General features: G+C 37.5%; 1 protein-coding gene across 5 annotated transcripts in view; it reads right to left on the reverse strand.

Annotated features, from left to right (window-relative positions):
* Positions 1 to 103: 103 nt before the first annotated feature.
* Positions 104 to 24577, reverse strand: part of KCTD9 (potassium channel tetramerization domain containing 9) — a 45080-nt gene continuing 20606 nt past the window's right edge. For all 5 annotated transcript variants that reach the window (XM_080797272.1, XM_080797273.1, XM_080797276.1 and 2 more), the window contains 6 exons: positions 18222 to 18289; positions 18037 to 18132; positions 16983 to 17132; positions 5138 to 5243; positions 4223 to 4356; positions 104 to 2054 (listed from right to left, as the gene is read on the reverse strand). In XM_080797272.1, the coding sequence (XP_080653398.1) occupies positions 1938 to 2054; positions 4223 to 4356; positions 5138 to 5243; positions 16983 to 17132; positions 18037 to 18132; positions 18222 to 18289 (671 nt within the window). In that variant the 3' untranslated portion in view covers positions 104 to 1937. The remainder of the gene's footprint in view (positions 2055 to 4222; positions 4357 to 5137; positions 5244 to 16982; positions 17133 to 18036; positions 18133 to 18221; positions 18290 to 24577) is intronic.

Raw genomic sequence — 24577 nt, forward strand, 5'->3', positions numbered from 1 at the left:
TTTCTTTTCCAACCCGACCCTTGGGGCTGGTCATCAACATATGGTGAAGAAATGTAAGCAAATTACAAGTGCTGATTTCAAAACATGACAAGAAACTCCTTTTCAACATTTCACATCATTTATTAATGCAGTATACATCAGATCCAAAATCTGCAGTTTCTAAGCATACCACGTTTAGGTCTTTCGGATTCTTCTGCAGTTTTAAGTTATGTCTACAGAGGTACCCTTAAGTGGATGAATAACACGTTCTATAATTATTGAAAATATATAGTACAGAGTGAAATGATTTAAATATAATTTAGGCACATATTGATTATGAAAATAGATATCTCTCAATACAATACTTCTCTGTCTTGGTAAAAATAATAAAGCAAAGAAAATAATTCATTTCTGAAGTTGCTTTCCCTCACCTGTAAAGGTCCGATCTCCCACTATGCATATTGTACCTTTTACTGTTAAGGAAAGCTTTGCATATGTATATATAGAAGAAGCTACGTAAATATTGAAGACATGTCATTCTCCCAGAGGAGACAAAGTAGTTTTGAATGATTCATTGCTTCAAACTGATGAGTCTGCAGAATTCAGAACCTATTTGGACACAGCTTATATCCCTGTTCTTGGGCCAGACGAAAGGACATGGGTTACTGGTAAGGAGTAGAGGCCCTGTCTCTCTGTTACCGTAGAGATGAGGACTCGAGAAAATCAGGCTAGAATTGATTTACATGAAACCAGAAAACAGAAGTCAAAGACAGGTGCTGATTGGTATTACATCTTGGACCAGCCAAATGCCTTTACTCTTATTTCAGTTTTTTGGTGGCTATAATCTAAGCGTCAGTTTAAAATCCCCTCATTCCCCATTGTAGGGTTTTAGCTGCAGTTATGGTGATGTCCAAAAGATGACTGCCATGCTCATTCATATTTTATTTATAGCTTGGATTGCAGTGGACTGGGATTTATGCCTATTTCTAAGCTGGCCCTGTCTAAACTATTTGGCATTTGAATTAAATTAATATTAATAATGCACCTTGGTTTTTTGGTTCTGACATATCTTCCTATGCTTATTTTGACTATATAGGAGGAAACAAGGCGAGTAGTGTAAATTGATAAAATTGCCTGGTCTGGCGTTGAGTGGAACCTGCTTTGAATGAAATTCTAATGATGCTCATTTAAAAGCTGTAGCAATAGCTCATTTAAAAGCTGTAGCAATAGGTAAATTCTTTGTCCATCTGGAGACTGTCCATCTGGAGAATTCCACCTTAACTTGAGCTGATAATTGTCTTTTCTTTCACTCTGTCTCAATCAGTAAGAACTGAGGATTTAATTTAGCTACTGCTCTGTTCTAAAAAATAAACATGATAAAAATAAACCTGAAAAGAGAGCCTTGGGGAATCTGATCTCACCATATTCACACAGCGTGACAGGTATTTAAAGTAGGGGAGTGCATCACTAAAGCTATTAATAAACCTGAACTCTGCAAAATTTTCATAAAGTTTAACAATTTAAATATCCATACTGCATCTAAAGATTCAATAAATATAATTGCATATGTTGTGCTTTTCATAAATTAAAATCCTCAAGTACATTTCAAACCAAGATGGTATTTCCACATCATGCCTATTTAAAAGCAAACATAATGGATCCTATTCCTGGTCATAAAGCCAGGAAAATCCCTCTACCTCCACTCAAAAGGCAGCAAGCTAATCTAGCTTCCCTATATCTATTACATGAGCGCTTCTCCATTAAAACCAGAATGTGGAAAAAAGTCACTTTTTCCCTTTATGCACCGCTGAGAACAAGCATAATCCTTTAAATTTTTTTTTTTTTTTTAAATTCTCTTACAGTGTTATTTCTTCTAGACAACTGAGTGGGTGGAGAAAAAAAAACTGATAAGGAAAATATTTTGCATCTTGGACTTCAGAACTTCAGCACTGAAATTCTCATCTGACACTTTGTGACATGTGCAGTGGTGTCAGCATCTCTTCAAATATAGCTCCCTTCACGTTGGAACCTCTCAGGTTGGCTTCTTGAAGATCACAGCCAGACAGATCACAATTCTGCAAGACAAAACCAATATTCACGAAATTCGGGTGCAGGGTGAGGGCCTTCTCTGCTCCCTCTCGAAATGATTCCCTGGGCCCATGAAGCTCATGTTGTCATGAAAATCAGTTATTTCTGGAAAACTTCTGTTTTAGGAAGAAAGTCAGATTTTCTTCTATTGGATTTGTTTTCTCTAGGTGATGCTCAGGCTGACCATCACAAATAGAGATAAACAAAGGTTAAAGAGGAAGCATGTCTCTTCTGTTCATATATTTAAGAATCAGTCACTTAAAACCCAGAATGGACTCCAATGTAATAAATTTTATCTGTGCAAAGTTACTACAATCCAACAACAACAATAACAAAAGGCCTGAGCAGGGCTGGGAAACATCATTTAAAAACATCTGAGCAAGAAATTTTACTTACAAAATTAAATTATGTAAGAGATTTTGCCTTTCCTCAACTTTTTAATAGCAGGGAACTGCCTTTTTTTTTTTTTAAATCCCAAATTATATGCACAGTTCAATGAGTTTTAATAAATGTATACAACAGTTAACTACCACCACAATTGGAAGTTGTTTTTAAATTTCTCTTGCGATCACAGTGACAGATGTCCCTGGAGATGTTGAGCGATGGCACATAACCATTTAGGACAGAATGTCACCAGCTGCCCTTCAACAGTCAACCTGATTAGTCTTTGCAATCAGTTGCAATCAGGAAGACTTTGACTACATGGCTAACTAAAACCAAGGGTTGGGGGGATCATCATCTTTGGTCTGACAGTACCAAATAATAAAAAATTAAATAACTGTGCTTATAATAGGTTTATACTTTTGGCTTTAGGCTGATTATTTTTGCCTTTAAGTTTAATGGGGCCTGATACTCTGTTGCTAAGATCTATCAAGAGAACAGGCAAAAACATTAAAAGAAAAAAAACAAGCCAGATTTTGACCTACTATTCTCTCCAGTCCAATACAGGCCAGATTTTCTGGGATAGGGCTGTACTGTTCAATATGATGGCAACAGCCACATGTGGCTACTTTTATTTATTTATTTATTTATTTTTAAAGATTTTATTTATTTATTTGACAGAGATCACAAGTAGGCAGAGAGGCAGGCAGAGAGAGAAAGAGGAAGCAGGCTCCCCGCTGAGCAGAGAGCCCGATGTGGGGCTCGATCCCAGGACCCTGGGATTATGATCTGAGCCGAAGGCAAAGGCTTTAACCCACTGAGCCACCCAGGCGCCCCATGGCTACTTATATTTAAATGGATTAAAATGAAATAAAATTTAAAAATTCATTTCTCAGTTGCACTGGCCATATTTCAAGTGCTCAACAGCCACAGGGGCTGGTTGCTACGGTACTAAACAGATTTAGAACCTGTCTAGCATTGCAAAAAGTGCTACTGGACAACACTGGAGCCTGATCAATAGCCCTTAAGTCTGCTAGCTGCATTTGCAAGTTAAGAGAACATACAGAATTCTGATGAAAGAGATACATGGACAAAATTAAAATCTCAAGTTGAGATTCAAAAAGAACATGATTCCAGTTTAGAACAGGCTTTCTTTGAACCTGATTTCAAACCTGGATATCTTTTAAATTTCTCAAGTAGTTAAAAAAATAATCTGACCCCATTCAATTCTGCTTGGAATTAAAACTTAAGAAAAACACAATGAGGGGCTCCTGGGTGGCTCAGTCGGTTAAGCGTCTACCTTCAGCTCAGATCACGATCTCAAGATCCTGGGATCAAGCCCCACATTGGGCTCCTTGCTCAGCGGGGAGCCTGCTTCTCCCTCTGCCTGCTGCTCCCCCTGCCTGTGCTATCTGTGTCAAATAAATAAAAATCTTAAAAAAAAATCCACAATAAATTAGATTAATAAAGACACCCATCAAAACTGATCTACCTGAAGGAGACCCAAGGAAAAGAGGAGAAAGGAAATCAACTAAGAGCGAATGTCAGATGAATCTCCAAATCTGAGACTGGCATCTAGGACTTGTGTAACTGAACCCTGCTTTGGGGTTCAAATTTGTTGAAACAAGCAATTGATAAGAAAACATCCCTCCAGTGGAGCTGGCATGCTACCTGCCGGTTTTTACCAGCCAAGTACTTTATGATTTCAATAAATTTTCATGAGATACTCAGTAACTGTGGATTCACAAAAACTCTTAAGAAATTGGTGACTCACCTCTAAATCCGTTCCTGCCAGAGTTGCTCCTCTAAGGTTACAGTTCTTCAACTTTGCATTTTTTAAAGTAGCAACTCTCAGGTTAATTCCTGTCATTTGACTTCCTTCCATATCCACACCTTTCAGATTAGCACCTAAAGTGAACATATTTAGGGAGTAGTTGAACTTAAAAATATTTATAGTCCTCTACCTTCAAAAAACCACAGGATGACTTAATGGAGGTGAATGATGACAGGCTCCTTGAACTTTTGGAAAGAACTCTGCGAACCATAAATCTCAGTCTCTCAACCAACTTCCACACAGAAAGAGTTCACTGTTAAAAAACTGTTTGCTTATACTATGAATGAAGAATGTTTTAGTCGATATTTTTGAGGGAAGGATTCAATTCAGTCTTAGACAAGTAGCGTTTTTACAGCAGCCTCTGGAAGGTTATAAAGAAGGGAAGTACCCTGTGTCCCTAACCTGCAACTAAACCAAGTGACCAGTTCACTGACACAACAGTCACCAGGCATTCATGAACAAAACATTACATCACAATGACAAAAACTCCCTGGCTTTGTGCAAACTGAAATTCATTTTAGTCAGTGTGAGAGTATGCTGTTTAGTTTCCAAGTTTGAGATGCTGGTATTTAATGCTCCAACTAAAGCCTTGTTCATGATCGAAGGCTGGATTTTCCCTAACGTCTTGCCTAACATATGACTGAGACCAAGACAGAGTTTACTCTTTTGCTCATTCTCCAAGTATGAAGACAGAAGAAATCTGTACCTTCCTACAGTGGTCATGACTTCCCTGTAACAATTATTTTGTTGGGCTTTTTACTTCATGGTATGTTTTCACTTTACACTTGATCTTAGCCAAAAGGCCGAGAAGCGATGTTTTCACTTTAGACAATGTAATTATACATAGAAGCTCACCTTCTAAATTGGCTTTAAGACCAGAAGGATCTTCAAAATTACACAGTTTCAAGGATGCTCCTTCTGCGTTAGAACAGAGCATCTTGACTCCTTGGAGATTTGCACACTGGCAAGGAAAAGAGAGAAGTCCATGCTTTAACATTCAGAATTTTGTTTGGGCAAGAAAAAATTGGCTCAAACAGTAAAAGAAAAGATAGACACGGGGTGGAAACTCAATTCCATACATTCACCATCAATTATTTTCTGTTTACAATGACGACTTTTCCCACTAGACCCCAAAAGAATTGAGAACTATTTTAAGAAAGTTTTTTTTTTTTTAAGATCTTATTTATTTATTTGACAGAGAGAGAGAGGGGTCACAAGTAGGCAGAGAGGGAGGCAGAGAGAGAGGGGGAAGCAGGCTCCCTGCTGAGTAGAGAGCCTGATGCGGGCCTCAATCCCAGGACCCTGAGATCATGACCTGTGCCGAAGGCAGAGGCTTAACCCACTGAGCCACCCAGGTGCCCCGAAATAGTTATTTTAAAAGAACCGTTTTAAAAGAAAGAACAGCCCAATTAAAAATAATATGTCCATTTTACACAAAACATTAAGAGTTTAGATAAAAGAATTGGGAGAGTCAACCATGACATCCTACTTCTACTTTCAGGAACAGCCCTGGGTGTGACATGAGAGCTGAAATTTATGGGTAAAGAAGGCATAAACTTGTCAGGGGTAGGGATTTCTCTTCCTTATTTCTGTAGGAATCAACAAAATTCTTGATGTTCAATCCTGCTATTACTACCTTCATTTCGAAGGTAAGAATACTAACTCCAGCAGTTCCAGGCATCATCTGGCTACAAAACACTACAAATTGTTGTTGGGTCTTTCTGTACCAACCACTACTACACAACATTGACAACCCTGAACACCCAAATTATAGTGCAAAATACAAAACTAGTAAATAGTAAACTAGTAAAAAAAAAAAAAAAACTAGTAAAAAAAAAAACTAGAAAATATATGTTAGAATTTTAAATTATGTTAATTTATCTCTGAGGATTCAATGTCATCAGATCTGAACTCCAACAGCAACTGGATAAGGCAGGAAGCTATAAAGGTGACATTAACATTAGAACTTCACAAATTGTGACCAAAGTAGATGATGAATACAGCTGTCTTAAAAACTGTAAGGCACATACACACAAAAATGTAAGGTACTATATAAATGACAATTGTAGTTGTCATTAAAACTACAACAGTGAATCGGGGCACCTGGGTGGCTCAGTGGGATAAGTCTCTGCCTTTGGCTCAGGTCATGATCTCAGGGTCCTGGGATCAAGCCTCACATTGGGCTCTCCACACAGTGAGGAGCCTGCTTTCCCCCTCTCTCTGCCGAATAAATAAATAAAAATCTTTAAAAAAGATTAAAAAAAAATCTTAAAAAAAAACTACAATAGTGAAGATTTCTAAAATCCTAAGGTTGATCAAGTTATGTTATTGCCATACCTATCAAAAAAATTATATAAGTGCAATTCCATTTACCCCACAGTCAATTCTATGGAAAGGGAAATATGCTACAGATCATTTCAAATCACAGAAAATTGAGAAATGCACACATACTTTCCCATCTCTGCCTTTGCATTTACACAAGGTAGTATAGAAGCTCAGACTGAGTGGTAAGATAAATGAGAACCTGGAAGGACAAAATAACTAAGAGATGACTCTATTTTATTTTTTAACTTTTTAAAAAAAGATTTTATTTATCCATTTGACAGCAAGAGAGCACAAGGAGAGGGAACAACAGAGGGAGAGGGAGAAGCAGGCTCCCTGCAGGGAGCCCGATGCAGGACTCCATCATGGGATCATTGGATCCCATGACCTGAGCTGAAGGGAGACGCCCAACCAACAGAACCACCCAGGTGCCCCAATGACTGTATTTTAAATACTAAAAATATTAACCAGATGGAAAGCTGATAATATGAAGATAAATGTCTCTGGTTCTCTGTGTTGTGCACCCAGGTAAAATAGACTGTAACTATTATCAAAAGTTCCCAAGGTGACAGCACAGGGAGAGCACCCTGCAGTTAGGTGTGACTGTAGCACCAGCAACAGGCTAGGGGCTGGCATCTGGTCTGACCCAACTATAAGCCCAAGGTGGCCCCAGACTGGCACTTAACAGCACAGGGACCAAACCCTGCCCACAAGGAAAATGCACTGAAGCAACCAACCAGACTGAAGGCAAAAGCAGCTCAGCCACAACAGTAGGGCACATGCAACACGTATGGGAGACACCTCTGCCCAAACTGCCTGGTTCTGGTGAACAAGAACCACTGAACTACAGGCCACTACAGGACCTCTTCTTCCTAAGGCCACTACTTTTAAGAGCAGGAGACAAAGCTGATTCTCGTAATACATGGAAACAGATACAGAGAGTTAGACAAAATGAGGAAACAGAGGAATATGTCCCAAATGAAAGGCTAGGACAAAATCACAGCAAAAGAGCTAAATGCAATGGAAATAAGCTATATGCATTATAGAGAATTCAAAGAAATGATCATAAAGAGAGTTATTGGATCTGAGGAGAGTGAAGGATCTCAGTGAGACCCTTAACAAAGAGAAAATATAAAAGAACCAATCATAGATGAAGAACTGAAATTAAAAATACACTAGAGAGAATAAACAGTAGACCAGAGAAAGCAGAAGAATGGATCAGTAAGATGGAGGACAGAGTAATGGAAATCAACCAAGATGAACAACAAAAAGAAAAAAGGATAGAAAAATTAAACTACGTTAAAGGAACTCAGTGACATTAAGTGTAATAACATATCCATCACACAGATCTCAGAAAGAGAAGAGACAGAAAGGGGGCAGAAAATTTGTTTCCAGAAATAATAGCTGCAAACAACTTGAATCTGGGAAATAAAAGAGAAATCCATATCCAGGAGGCACAGAGACCTCAAAAGAATCAATCTGTGAGGGTTCACACCAAGGGACATAATAATGAAAATGACAAAAAGTAGTGATAAAGAGAGAATTTAAAAGCACCAAGAAAAAAAAAAAGTTATATACAAGGGAAACCCCATAAGGCGATCTGCTGATTTTTCAGCAGACACTGGAGGCCAGAAAGGAGTGGCATGACATATTTAAAGTGCTAAAAGGAAAAAACCTGAAACCAGTTATGCTCTTCCCAGCAAAGCTATCGTTAGGAATAGAAGGAGAGAAAGAGTTTTCCAGACAAACAAAAGTAGAAGGCAGTTCATCTCCACTAAACCAGCTTTACAAGAAATGTTAAAGGCGATTCTTTGAATGGAAAAAAAAAAAAAAGGACATCATCAGGAGTAAGAGAATTAGGAAAGGAAAAAATTTCACAGGTAAATGAAAATATAATAAAAGTAGTAGATGAATCACTTACAAAACCAGTATGGAAGTTAAAACACCAAAGCATTAAAATCAGTTATACACATAAAAATAAATCAAGGAATTCACAAAATAAAAGGATAAAATATGACACCATCTACATAAAATGTGTGTGTTTGTGTGTTGGGAGTAGGGGGGTGAGTAAAAAATTTAGTGCATTTAAGATGGGTTCAAACTTAAGCAACCACCAACCTTATGCAGATACCTGTACACATAAGATGTTATATATGAACCTACTGGTAACCACAAATCAAAAACCTGTAATGGATATGTAAAAAATAAAGGGAGAGGAATCCAAGTAAATCATTAAAGAAAGCCATCAAACCACAAGGGAGAGAGCAACAGAAAAAAGGAAACTAAGAACTCCAAAAACAACTGTAAAACAAGTAACAAAATGGCAGTAAGTACATACATATCATTAATTACTTTGAATGTAAATACATTAAATGCTACAATCAAAAGATATAGGCTGGGGAGCCTGGGTGGCTCAGGCAGTTGAGCATCCAAATCTTGGTTTTGGTTCAGGTCATAATCTCAGGGTCCTGGGATTAAGCCCAGTTTCACAATCCACATTCAGCACGGTGTCTGCTTGAGGATTTTCTCTCCCACTCCCTCTGCCCTTCCCCCACTGCTCATTTTCTCTCTCGTAAATAAATAAATAAATAAATAAATCTATCTATATTTAAAAAAAAAAAAGATACAGGCTGACTGACTGGATAAAAAAGAACCATCAATATGCTGCCTACAAGAGACTCATTTAAGACCTAAAGACACACGCAGTTTGAAAGTGGAGGGGTGTCTGGGTGGTACAGTCAGTTAAGCATCCAACTCTTAAAATTAGGTCATGATCTCAGGATCTTGGGGTTGAACCCTATGTCGGACTCTACATTCAGCGGGGAGCCTCTGCTTGAGGATTCTCTCTCTCCCTCTGCCCCTCCCCCTGATCATTCACCCTCTCAAATCAATCTTAAAAAAGAAAAAAAAGTGAAGGAATCGAAAATCATTTACCATGCAAATGGAAGTGAAAAGAAAGTTGGGGTAGCAAAACTTATAGCTTAGACAAAATAGAATTTAAAACAAAGACTGTAACAAGCAACAAAAGACACTACAAAATGATAAAGGGAACAATGCAACAAGAGGATATAGCAATGGCAAATATTTATTTGGAGCACCTATAGGAACTATTAACAGACATAAAAGGAAAAAAAATATCGTAATGCAGTAATAAGTACAGAACTTTAATACCCCACTTATATTAACGGATAGATCAACCAGACAGAAAATCAACAAGGAAACGGTGGCTCTGAGTAACATATTGGACCAGATAGATCTAAAAGTTATTTCAGAACATTCCACCCCAAAACAGTGGAATACACATTCTTTTCAGTTGCAAAGGGAACATTCTCCAGAGTAGATCATATGTTAGGCCACAAAGAAGTCCTAACAAATTCAAAAAGACTGAAATCATATCATGCAAATTTCCTGACCATAATGGCATGAAACCAGAAAACAGTGGAAAGAACACAAATACATGGGAGATTAAATAACATGCTACTAAACATGTTAATGTTTGTTAACATGTTCAACATGGTAATTGCTAATTAGCATTAGCAATGCTAATAACATTTTCATTTTACATGGAGAAAAATGAAAATACAATGGTCCAAAACCTTTGAATGCAGCAAAAGCTGTTCTTCAGTGGAAGATTATAGCACTATAGGCCTACCTCAAGAAGCAAGAAAAATCTCAAACCTAACTATACACCTAAAAGAACTACAAAAAGAAGAATAAACAAAGTCCAAAGCCAGGAGAAGGAAGGAAGAGTAAAGATTAAAGTAGAAATAAATTCAAAAGAGACTAAAAGAACAACAGATCAATGAAACTAAGAGCTGATTCTTTGAAAGGTTCAACAAAATTGATAAACCTTTGGCTAGACTCATTAAAGAAAAAGAAAAAAAAAAGGACACGAATAATATTAAAAAAAATGAAAGAGGAGAAATAACCACCGATACACCACAGAAATACTAAGGATTTTAAGAGAGTATTATGAAAAATTATATGCCAATAAATGGGCCATCCTAGAAGAAATAGATAAATTCCTAGAAATATATATTATCTCCCAAAACTGAATCTAGGAAGAAAAACTCCAATCAAACAAAAACCCAGGACCAATGGCTTCACAAGTGAATTCTACCAAACATTTAAAGAAGAGTTAATACCTATTTTTTTCAAACTATTCCAAAAACTAAAAGAGGAAGGAAAGCCTCCAAATTCCTTCTATGAGGCCAGTGTTATTACTGATACCAAAACTAGACAGACTACAAACAAAACAAAACAAAACCACAAGCCAGGATCTCTGAGGAACACAGATGCAAAAATCTTCAACAGTAGCAAACCAAATTCAACAACACATTTAAAAAACCTGAATTCACCATGATCAAGTGGAGTTTATTTCCAGCATACAAAAATACAAATAATATTTGCAAATCAATCAACATGACATATCACATTAACAAAAAAAAAAAGGTAACAACCATATGACCATTTCAATAGATGGAGAAAAAGTATTCAGCAAGTACAATATCCATTTATGAAAAAAACCTCAACGAGGTAGGTTTAGAGGAACATACCTCAACATAACAAGACCATACTTAAAAAACCCACAGCTAACGTCATCTTTAACTGGGAAAAACTGAGAGCTTTTCCTCTAAGATCAGGAATAAGACAAGAATATCCACTTGAACCACTTTCATTTAAAATAGTACTGGAAGTTCTAGCCATAGCAATCAAACAAGAAAACAGAAATAAAGGGAATTCAAATTGGTAAGGAAGAAGTAAACTTTCACTCTCTGCTGATGATATGATACTCTATAGAGAAAACCCAAAAGAGTTCACTAAAAAATCCTAAAACTGATAACTGGATTCAGTAAAGTCTCAGGATACAAAAATGAATATATAGAAATCTGTCTGTATTTCTATCCCTAATAATGAAGTAGAAGAAAGAAAAATTAAGAAAATAATTCCACTTATAATTCCACCAAAAAGAATAAAATATCTAGGAATAAGCTTAACCCAGGAGATGATAGACCTATATTCTGAAAACTATAAAACAATGATGAAACAAACTGAAGATGACACAAATAGAAAGATATTCTGTGCTCATGGATTGGAAGAACCAATACTGTTAAAATGTCCATACTACCCAAAGCAATCTAGAGGTTTAATGCAATTCCAATCAAAATACCAACAGCATTTTCCATAGAACTAGAACAAATAATCGTAAAATTTATATGGAAACATAAAAGACTCTAAATAGCAATCTTGAAAAAGAACAAAACTCAAGGTATCACAATCCCAGATTTTAAGGTATAAAACAGAGCTATAATAATCAAAATAGTATGATACTGACACAAAAACAGAAGACAGCTCAACAGAACAGCACAGAGTGTAGAAGAGGCCACACTTTTATTGTCAATTAATCTATGACAAAGGAGGAGTGCCTAGGCAACTCAGTTAAGCATCTGACTCTTGATTTCAGCTCAGGTCATGACCTCAGGTTGTGAAATCGAGCCTGCTCAAGATTCTCTCTCCCTCTTCCTCTGCCCTGCCCCCCTCAAAAGAAAAAAAAAATGTGACAAAGGAGGCAAGAATACACAATGGGAAAGACAGTTTCTTCAACAAATGGTGTCAGGGAAACTGGACAGCTTCATGCAAAAGAATGAAACTGGACCACTTTCCTAAATCATACACAAAAATAAACTAAAAATGGATTAAAGACCTAAACGTGATACTTGAAACTGTAAAAATGCTAGAAGAGGACACACGCAGTAATTTCTTTGACATCAGCCAAAGAAACATTTTTCTAGGTAAGTCTCTTTTGGCAAAGAAAACAAAAACAAAATTAAATTATTGGGTCTACACTAAAAGAAAATACTTCTGCACTGCAAATGAAACCATCAATGAAACAAAAAGACAACCTACTGAATGGGAGAAGATATTTGCAAATAACATATCCAATAGGGGGTAACACACAAAATATACAAAGAACTTATACAACTCAACACAAAACAATAAATAATCCAGTTAAGAAATGGGCAAAAGATATGAACAGACATTTTTCCAAAGAAGACAACCAGATAGCCAACAGACACATGAAACAATGCTCAACATCATTCATCATCAGGGAAGTGCAAATCAAAAAATCAAAACCACAATGAGCTATCACCTCATACATCTCAGAATGGCTAAAATCAAAAACATAAGAAATAATGAGTGTTGACAAGGATGTGTAGAAAAAGGAACCCTCATGTACTGTTGGTGGGAATGCAAATGGGTACAGCCACAGTGGAAAACAGTATGGAGGTTCCTCAAAAAATTAAAAATAGAGGGGTGCCTAGGTGGCTCAATCAGTTAAGCATCTGACTTTGGCTCAGGTTATGATCTCAGGGTCCTGGGATTGAACCCTGCATCAGGCTCCCTGCCCAGAAGGGAGTCTGCTTCTCCCTCTCTCTGCCTTTCCCCCAACTTGTGCGCTCTCTCTCTCTCTAGCTCTTAAATAAAATCTTAAAAAAAAAAATTAAAAACAGAATTACTATATGATCTGGCAATCCCATTACTGGTTAAATACCCCCAAAATACTAATTCAATTTGATACATATGTACCCCAATTTTATAACAGTATTATTTACAATTGCAAAGATATGGAAGCAACCCAAATGGCCATCCATAATGAATGAAGAAGATGTGGTATACAAACATACACACAGGAATATTCCTCAGCCATAAAAAAGAATGAAAGCTTGTCATTTGTAACAACACAGATGGAGGTAGAGGGCATAATGCTAACTAAAGTAAGTCAGAAAAAGAAAACTAGATTTCACTCTTATGTGTAATTTAAGAAAGAAAAGAAATAAACAAATGGGTGAAATAGGTTAAGGGGATTAAGAGTACATTTATAGGGCACCTGGGTGGCTCAGTCAGTTAAGCATCTGCCGTCAGCTCAGGTCATGATCCCAGAATCCTGGGATCAAGCCCTGCATCGGGCTCCTTGCTCAGTGGAGAGCCTGCTTCTCCCTCTGTCCCTTCCCCTGTTCATGCTCGTTCTTTCTAACAAATAAATAAAATCTTAAAAAAAAAAAAAAAAGAGTACACTTATCATGAGGGGCACCTGGGTGGCTCAGTCCATTAAGCATCTGACTCTTGGTTTTGGCTCAGGTCATCATCTCAGGGTCATGAGACTGAGCCCCGAGGAGGCTCCACACTCAGTGCAGAGTCTGCTTGAGATTCTTTCCCTCCCTCTCCCACCTCTCGGCTCCTCTCCTGCTCATGTTCTCTCTCAAATAAGTAAATAAAAGCTTAAAAAAAAAAAGTACACTCATCATGAAAATAACACACTGTATGCTAATTATGCTTAAAAAATAGGAAGAGGCAAAAGTTGATGGGAGTATAGATTAGACCAGCTTGGTCTAGATGAATGGGTGATTGGTATATGGGGGATTTTTTAAAACTAGTGTTTGTTGTTTGAAATAATAACACAAATAATAATAATAAAGTCCCAAGGTAATTTTAAGTACAGCTCTATACAGAAAGCTATATGCTATGGAATCTTACAAAGAAACAGATTTATAAGAAATTCAGTGAAATTTTCTATCTTCGACCACAGAAAACATTTCCCCCTCTATTCATCAATGGTAAAAGCAGGTCACCAACACCAAGGGTACAGAACTCAGCTACTCAGTAAACCAGCACTGCAGCTGTAAGTTTTGCTATCTACTGCATCAAGGGGCAAAGAGTTTTGATGAAAGCAATTCCGTTATTACCATCATTTTTTAAGTATGATAATGGTATTATGTTTTTAAAAATGGTCTTTATCTTTTTTTAAAAGATTTTGTATATTTATTTACGTGTGAGAGAGCAAGAGAGAAAGAGCCCGAGTGCGGGTGGGAGCGTGAGCATAATGACAGAGCGAGAGAGAGCACTGAGCAGGGAGCCTGCCTCGGGACTCGATCCCAGGACCCTAAGATCATGACCGGAGCCCAAGGCAGACACCCCAAATGGTCTTTATCTTTAAGAAATAAACAAAATGTGTACAGTAAAATGAGTTGCTTCAAAATAACACAAAAAGAACTAGAGACAAAACTGTTTACATGCTGATGATATGTGTTGAAGCTGAGTAGTAGAGGTAACAAGGGGGATTCATTATATTATTCTATTTTTGTATGTTTGACATTTTCCACACAAAAAAGTCATTAAAAAAGGAAATAAGGAAAAGAAAACACATGCTGTAGAGTCCAGGTCCAACTCTGCTAACAAACTAGCTTTTTTGGGCTTGGGCAAATTGCTAGGTTTCAGTTTCTCAGTCTACCCAACAAGAGGGTCATACTTGATGATCATCAGGGTCCCTGCTAGCTCTTACCCTTCATAAATCTTGGACGGGAATATGCAATGGATATGTAACAGCTGCACTGTTACACCAGCTTCTATGCAGCAGGCTGAAATCACTGATGGCAGGCAGAGCATGTAGAAGAAACACTCTAAATCATGCTGACAGAACAGATAATGTGGCACAGACTTCTGCTTAACAGGAAGAGCAACTGAGATCATTTTGGCTGACTGCAGAATCACACAGTTCCTATGGAAAGACCTCGCAGCCTGTGAGGGATACACTGGGTGAGATGTTCAGAAGAGTGGTGGAACCGTTAGGTACCTTTTGTGTGGCAGAGTGCTTGGCACACATCCTATTTTCTGGATATGAGAGCTACTCATTAGCAATCATCCTCAAATGCCAAGTACAATTAGCAATTAGTTTTGACTTCACAGCCTATATACCCTGGGCAATGACTCTCCAACATGAGCCATTTCCATCATTAGTAATTAAACTTACAACTCTAAGGGCTTCCGTTTATCAATTATACAGTAGAAAATTATGGTTCAGGCGTATTACTACGATTCAACAGAACTCAAAACCAGCTTACTGAATGACCCAGTCTATCTTTTTAACTTTTTTTTTTTGTCCTTAACAAAAGCCACACGAGCGGTCTCTCAACATTTCACTAAAGACTAGGTCCTTCAAACCTTTCCTTTGTGCTACTAGTCTTTTGCTTATTTTGCTACCAATGTGGTCCTTCCTCATAAGATGGACAAGGAAAGTGAAAATACTGGAAATATATATTGGCAGATCTTTTTTTATAGATCTGATATCATAAACTTCATGGAAAAATAGGTTGCAAGTAAGGAAGAAAACTAAAATTATGAAATTCAATGAACATTTATTCAATGACTACTAAAAGCAAGGTACTGGGATGCCTGGGTGGCTCAGTCAGTTAAGCATCTGCCTTTGGCTCAGGTCTTGATCCCAGGTCCTGGGATTGAGTGTGGAGCCTAATGTGGGGCTCAAATTTGTGACCCTGAGATCAAGACCTGGATCAAGATCAACCGACAGCCACCCAGGTCCCCTATATGTAGATTTTTAAAAATCAATATAATATAGTACTGTAAATGTATTTTCTCATTGTTATGATTCCCTTAGTAACATTTTCTTTCCTCTACCTTACCTTATTGTAAGAGTATGGTATATAATACAGATGACATATAAAATATATGCTAATTATGTTTGGGGCACCTGGGTGGCTCAGAGGGTTAAGCCTCTGCCTTCAGTGCAGGTCATGATCTCAGAGTCCTGGGACTGAGCCCCGCATCAGGCTCTCTGCTCAGCGGGGAGCCTGCTTCTCTCTCTCTCTCTGCCTGCTTCTTTGCCTACTTGTGATCTCTCTGTCAAATAAATACATAAAATCTTTAAAAAAATGTGCTAATTGACTGTTCATGTTATTGGTAAGCCTTCTGGTCAACAGTGGACTATAAGTAGTTACCTTTTGGAGGAGTCAAATGTTATATGTGGATTTTTGACTGCACAGAGGCCAGTGCCCCAGCCCCAGTGTTGTACGAGGGTCAAATGTATATACATACACACATACATGTAAACACACACACATGTAAGTATATATAGAGAGAAGGAGAGCCACAGAGATGCTAACTTATACAACCTGACACACATCATGTTTATTTCACAATATCTCTGCCAAATACCTGTAGAGCAATATTTCCCCACTCCAGGAATGGGGCTGAATAAAAGATCTCCAAGGTCCTATTCAGCTTTATCCTCCTAATTCACTTAAAATAGAAGTCCTTTTAAAGTACACTATATTGAAGGGATGAGGATCTAATTTCAAGATTTCATTTCTTATTAGTTGCTAAATATTTCAGGTCTTCATTTACTGAAGGATATTAAAGTTGCAAAACTAACAAATTTCACTTTCAGAACCTTGGGTTTTATCAACTTAAACTATGTTTTCAAGTAAAACCCCAAATAGAGAGAGAGATCATTTCTGCTTGTTGACACTGTTCAAGAGACTAAGCATTTAATTGTCTCTTATAACAAAAAAATGATTCTTACGTCAAGTACTGATCCGGAGAGATCAGCTCGTTCAAGATTTGCACAGCAGAGATTAGCATGTGCAAGATTGCAGCGGCTTAAATTGGCCATTTTGAAGTTAATGTATCGAAGGTCCAAACGAGAAAGATCAGCACCACTGAAGTTTAAACCCTAAAATTAAGAAAAGACAAACTGTCACAAAATTTAAACCATCTGTTATATTACATTTAATGACTGTAGCTAACCCCCAAGTTTCTTAGAAGCAACTGGCAGGTCAGTCATCTGGAGTTTACTAGAAGACAATGATCAGATAAAACTTAGATATAAAACCAGCATCCTTAATGGGTTCTTAGTAAAAGAAACTTTAAATGTAACATTAAAATCCAGTCTGGCTATACTTTATTTATGTGCAAAATTTCTTTAAAAAAAAAAAAAAAAGATTTTATTTATTTATTTGAGAGAGAGAGACCATAAATAGGCAGAGAGGAAGGCAGAGAGAGATGGAGAGGCAGGCTCCCCACTATGCAGAGAGCCTGACATGGGGCTCAATCCCAGGACCCCAAGATCACGACCCAGGCCAAAGGCAGAGGCTTAACCCACTGAGCCACCCAGGCGCCCATGTGCAAAATTTCTAAAGAACCATCTCTGTTGGCCATGTACATATTAATAGGTATTGTTTATATATTTTTATCTATTTTATAAATATTCAATAATTCAATGTAGTTTTATTCTTAAAAAGTAAGTATTGAGATTTATAAAATCTTTAATACATAAAAGTATCTACCACTGACTGGCCATATATAACAAATGTCAAAGAATGGACTTTTTATTTTAATTGCTGCAATTTTGATGAACTATTCAAATTGCCACATGGAGCATATTAGATAATAAAAAAGGCCATTACATCTCTTTTTTTGCCAACCATTTTGAGATTGAATCAATGCTATCACCCATAATTAAACTGTATCTTGCTTGAAAAAGGAACATAAAGCAAAAAAAAAATCCACAAAAATGTTAAACTTTACTCACAGCTTTGCTGACACAAATAATTTACATAAAAGTCTGCTTTAATTACCTGGCAACGCAATTCTGATTTGGTTGGAGTGGCTAGCAGAAATCGGACGAATTCCTTTCGAGATATTGGCGAATGATCCTCTGGTGGTTGAGAATTCTTGAAACAGATATTAAGAAATCAGTGGTGCATTTTGGGAGACAGCTACAATAACTATATAACACTGGCTAATGTAAAAAGAGCCTTACCTTTATTGCCACTTCCAGGTGTTCAATCAATGAGTCAATACCAAAAAATCTGGCTTCTTCTAACACACCTAACATAATAAAAATGAAGTGACTTTTACAGAAAACTATTCATTTTAATATTTATAAAAAATTCTTTGTTAAATCCTCACAATACAAGTGAAATTCAATAAGCAGGCAATCAATATAGAAGAAAAATAACTCAAGTGTAGAACATGTGTACAGAATACTTTTAAATATTTATAATACAAAGTTTTTCTACATAGTTTACATTCAGCAAAAGAAAAACAGGAAATGAATCAGAATGAAAACCTTCTATATTTCTAAATTTTCTGATAACAGGCCACAGGCAAAATCTCCTAATTTTACGAGTTCCTAAAATAATTGAAATAAGTTTGATTGTGAGCCTAATAAGTGATTAATTCACCTCATCTTAACATTTCATTGACTTCTTCCGTGGAGCAGATATGAATGGGTTTGTGACAACTCTCTTTTACTTACTGAATCAGGAAATTATAGAAATGAATAAAAGTAAATTAGTTTCAAAATAAAAGTCAACAGAATGACTCAGAACCCTCTCTGAAGGAGAACCAATTAAAAAAAACTATTTCTAAATGATAAAAGGGATTTTTATGTATCATTTGCTTGTCTTAACTTGGTTAAAAAAATCTGTACATTCTCTGGGCGCCTGGGTGGCTCAGTGGTTAAGCAACTACCTTCGGCTCAGGTCATGATCCCGGAGTCCTGGGATCGAGTCCCGCATTGGGCTCTCAACTCCATGGGGAGTCTGCTTCTCCCTCTCACCTTCTCCTCGTTCATGCTCTCTCTCTCACTGTCTCTCTCTCAAATAAATAAATAAAATCTTTAAAAAAAAAAATCTGTACATTCTCTAGGTGACTTAGTATATATACTGTATGTTCTTATATCTATTAAACATCTTCATCAGGATATTTGGGAAGAAATTTGGAATCCATTTTCCTTCAAATGAAGACCTCAGTCATCTAGCTGAGTTTTTTAACTTGTTAAAAAAAATTCCTAAGGATTAGAAATTACAGAGAAAGTTAAGTGACATAATCACTTCCTTTGAATAGTTCCAAGCCAATAAGGGTAATTATAGGTAGATACAGGAAGCTTAGCAGTTATCTGGGAAGATTATGATCTTCTCAGGGAAAGCCCATTTCTACTTCTAATATTCCAGTTGCAAAACAAAGGTTATCTGATGAACAGCACACTACTTAGGCAGCTGTTCTGGCACAACACTTTCCAGTCCACGCCAGAGTGGCCTCATCTTTGGATTCCTCATGAAGGGGCAGCCATATTTCCTATCTATCCCTGGTAGACATCCACCACAAAAAGGGGTTTCTAATGAGTTTCATTCTCACTGTGCCTAGATCTTCTGAGTCAATCAGAACCCCCCAAGGAATAGAGTAAGGATTTTTTTCCCCTACTTTTAGGTTTAGAATCAAAACTTTAAAAATTCCAGAGAAGCCTTATAAACACAAAAGGCACCTATGGGGCATAGTTGAGAAAAGGAAGTAATATTTAGCAAATTTTCTGTCAGCACCAGTAGGAATTAGATTTGAATCCCAGTTCTGCCCCTTACTTCCTTTTTTGCCCTAGAGAAGTTTTGTACTCTTTCTCTTAATTAAAGTTCCTGTTTAAATTGTGAAATGGGAGTATTATCACTTTCTCCACAAAGCTGACGTAAGTATTAGAAGAGATATGCAATAGAATAGGAGGAGCAACATGGCAGGAGAGTAGGACACCTAAATATCATCAGGTCCCAGGAGTTAAGCTTAGATAGTTATCGAACCATTCTGAAAACCTACAAACTCAATAGGAAATAAAAGAGAGGAAGAGCAGCAATTCTAGGAACAGAAAATCAACCACTTTCTTTTTTTTTTTTTAAAGATTTTATTTATTTATTTGACAGAGATCAAAAGTAGGCAGAGAGGCAGGCAGAGAGAGAGGAAGAAGCAGGCTCCCTGCTGAGCAGAGAGCCCGATGCGGGCTCGATCCCAGGGTCCTGGGATCATGACCTGAGCCAAAGGCAGAGGCTTTAACCCACTGAGCCACCCAGGCGCCCCAATCAACCACTTTTTGGAAGGCAGGACATGCGGAGAAGTGATTCCAAGGCAACAGACGGGAAGAGAGAATGCGGGGTGTGGAACCAGCTCACAGCAAGAGGTAGAGTAGCAGAGCACAAAATTGGAACTTTTAGTAGTCTTGTCCACTGAGGGACATTGCTCCAGAGGCTAAGTGGGAGTAGAGCCCTCACGGGGACAGTATGGTCTCAGACCAGTGGGGTCACAAAAAGACAAGGGTACCTGACTGTGACACAGTCCCAGGTATCAGAGCAGGGAAGCAGGCTGCAGAAAGAGCCAAGCAGTGGGCTCAAGCTTGGGGCTACCTTAAACCATAATCTCCAGCACAGTCGGGCCACGGCTTTCTGAGCAGGGACCCCACAAGTAACAGATCCAGGGAGACCCCCCCCACCTTCCTTCTCTGGGAGGAGCAGCAAGGAAGAACACTGCAGAAATCTGCTAGGTTTCTAGACTCCAAACAGGACCATGCACCAGAGACAGAAACACTCAGTCACAGGACAAGTGAGCACAGAATGCGGTTGGCGACCAGGGAAATGGGAGGGACTGACTGCTTTTCTCTGAAGGTGCACTGACGGGTGGGGCCCCGAACTCTCGGTTCCTGCAGTGCCAGAGATTGGGAGGCCACCATCCTCATTACCGTCCGCCAAAGCTATACGGAGTGTTCAGGGAATAAAAGCTCCAGAGACGAAAACCAAGCAGATTACTTAGCCTGGACCCTGACAAGGGCAGTGCAATTCCGCCTCGGGCAAAAACATTTGAGAATCACTGCAACAGGCCCCTCCCTCAGAAGATCAGCAAGAACATCCAGCCAGGACCAAGATCATTTATCAATGAGAACTGCAGAACTCCAGGGCTAGGGGAAAGCAACACACAGAATACATGGCTTTTTTCCCCAGGATCCTTTACTCTCCCAAAGTTGAACTTTTTTTAACTTTTCCTCTTCCCTATTCTAATTTTTTTAAACTATTTTACCTTAACAATACCTTTTTAAAAATCTTTTTAAATTTTCATTGTTATAGTCATATTTTATCCCTGCATTGTATTTAACCTTATTTTTTGTATACAGACGGGTTTTTTCTTTAAAATTTTGGAATACAATTTCTTCTAATAGATGAAAATATACCCTAAATCTACTGCATGGCTTTGTTCTAGTCTCCAGCCTGATAACATTCTTTCCTCTTTTTTTTCAACCAACTTATCAATCATTTTTTAGAATCTTTTAAAATTTTTACCTTTACAGTAATATTCCAGCCCATCGATGTGTTTACCTTTATTTTCAAATATATGTAAGTTTTTCTTTCTTTAAAATTTTGGAAAGTAGTTTCTTTTAACAGACCAAAATACACCCCAAATCAAGTGTATGGCTCTATTCTGTTCACCAGTCCAATATATATATATATATATATATATATATATATATATATATATATATATGCATATATATATAAAAATATATATATGCACACACACATATATGTATGTGTGTATATACATATATATGTAAAATAAAAATAAAAATTAAAAAAAATACATATTTTCTTTCCCTCCTTTCTTCTCCCCCTGATTTGGTTAGAATACATTTTTCTAGGGTCACTGTTAACCCTTTAGTTTTTTGTTCTCTCATTCATCTATTCTTATCTGGATAAAATGACAAGGCTGAAAAACTCACCACAAAAAAAAAAAAGAATAAGAGGCAGTACCAAAGGCTAGCGACCTTATCAATATGGAAATTAATAATATGTTAGAACTAGAGTTCAGAATGACTACTATCAAGGTGCTAGATGGGATTGAAAAAAGCATGGACAATACTAGAGAATCCCTTCCTGGAGAAATAAAATCCCTTTCTGGAGAAATAAAAGAACTAAAATCTAACCAAGTTGAAATAAAAAATTTTATGAGGTGAAATAAAAAATGGAGGCTCTTAGTGGTAGGATAAATGAGGCAGAAGAGAGAATTAGTGATATAGAAGACCAAATGATAGAGAATAAAGAAGCTGAGAAAAACAGTGATGAACAACTATTGGACCACAAGGGGAAAATTTGAGAGATAAGTGATACCATAAGATGAAACAATATTAAAATAACTGGGATCCCAGAAGAAGAAGAGAGAGAGGCAGAAGGTATATACTGGAGCAAATTCTAGCAGAGAATTTCCCTAATCTGTCAAAGGGAACAAGCATCAAAATCCAGGAGGCACAGAGAACCACCCTCAAAAATCAATAAAAATAGATCAACATTCGGTCATCTAATAGTAAAACTTACAAGTCTCAGTGACAAAGAGAAAACCCTGAAAGCAGCTCAGGACAAGAGGTCTGTAACATATAATGGTAGAAATATTAGATTGGCAGTAGACCTCTCCACAGAGACCTGGCAGGTTAGAAAGGACCGGCATGATATATTCAGAGCACTAAATGAGAAAAATATGCAGCAGAGAATACTATATCCAGCTAGACTGTCCTTGAAAATAGAAGGAGAGGGGTGCCTGGGTGGCTAAGTCATAAGCATCTGCATTCGGCTCAGGTCATGATCACAGGGTCCTGGGCTCGAGTCCTGCACTGGGCTCCCTGCTCAGCAGGGGGCTTGCTTCTCCCTCTTCCACTCCCCCTCGTTGTGTTCCCTCTCTTGCTGTGTCTGTCAAATGAATAAATAAAAATCTTTATTTAAAAAATAAAATAGAAAATAGAAGGAAAGATAAAAAGCTTCTAGGACAAGCAAAACTTAAAAGAATTTGCAAACATCAAAACCAGCCCTAGAGGAAATATTGAAAGGGGTCCTCTAAGCAAAGAGAGAGCGCAAAAGTAATATAGACCTGGGGCGCCTAGGTGGCTCAGTGGGTTAAAGCCTCTGCCTCTGGCTCAGGTCATGATCCCAGGGTCCTGGGATCGAGCCCCATATCGGGATCTCTGCTCAGCAGGAACCCTGCTTCTTCCTCTTTCTGCCTGCCTCTCTGCCTACTTGTGACCTCTGTCAAATAAATGAAAACTTAAAAAAAAAAAAAAAAAAAAGTAAGACCAGAAAGAACAGAGACAATATACAGTAACAGTCACCTTACAGGCAATACAATGGCACTAAATTCATATCTTTCAATAGTTACCCTGAATGTATATGGGCTACATGCTCCAATAAAAAGATACAGGGTATTAGAATGGATAAAAAGAACAAGAACCATCATTATGCTGTCTATAAGAATCTCATTTTAGACCCAAAGACACCTCCAGATTTAAAGTGAGGGGGTGGAAAACAATTTACCATGCTAATAGACATCAAAAGGGAGCTGGGGTGGCAATCCTTCTATCAGATCAATTAGATTTTAAGCCAAAGACTATAATAAGAGATGAGGAAGGACACTATATCATACTTAAAGGGTCTATTCAACAAGGAGATCTAATAATTTTAAATATCTATGCCCCTAACATGAGAGCAGCCAATTACATAAACCAATTAACAACAAAATCAAAGAAACACATCAATAATAATACAATAATAGTAGGGGACTTTAACACCCGCCTTCACTGAAATGGACACGATCATCTAAGCAAAAGATCAACAAGGAAATAAAGGCCTTAAATGACACACTGGACCGGATGGACATCACAGATAAATTCAGAACATTCCATCCCAAAACAACAGAATACCCATTCTTCTCTAGTGCACATGGTGCATTCTCCAGAACAGATCACATCCTGGGTCACAAATCGGGTCTCAACAGGTACCAGAAGAATGAGATTATTCCCTGCATATTTTCAGACCACAATGCTCTGAAACTAGAACTCAACCACAAGAGGAAAGTCGGAAAGAACTCAAATACACAGAGGCTAAAGAGCATCCTACTAAAGAATGAATGGGTCAACCAGGAAATTAAAGAAGAATTGAAAACATTCATGGAAACAAACGAAAATGAAAACACAACTGTTCAAAATCTTTGGGACACAGTAAAGGCAGTCCTGAGAGGGAAGTATATAGCAATACAAGCCTTTCTCAAGAAACAAGAAAGGTCTCAAGTACACAACCTTACCCTACACCTAAAGTAGAGAAAGAACAAAGAAACCCTATACCAAGCAGGAGAAGGAAAATAATAAAGGTCAGAGCAGAAATCAATGAAATAGAAACCAAAAGAACAGTAGAACAAATCAATGAAACTAGGAACTGGTTCTCTGAAAGAATTAATAAGATTGATAAACCCCTGGCCAGACTTATCAAAAAGGAAAGGGAAAGGACCCAAATTAATAAAATCATGAATGAAAGAGGAGAGATC

Source organism: Martes martes, assembly GCF_963455335.1.
Source record: "Martes martes genome assembly, chromosome: 2".
Taxonomy (NCBI): domain Eukaryota; kingdom Metazoa; phylum Chordata; class Mammalia; order Carnivora; family Mustelidae; genus Martes; species Martes martes.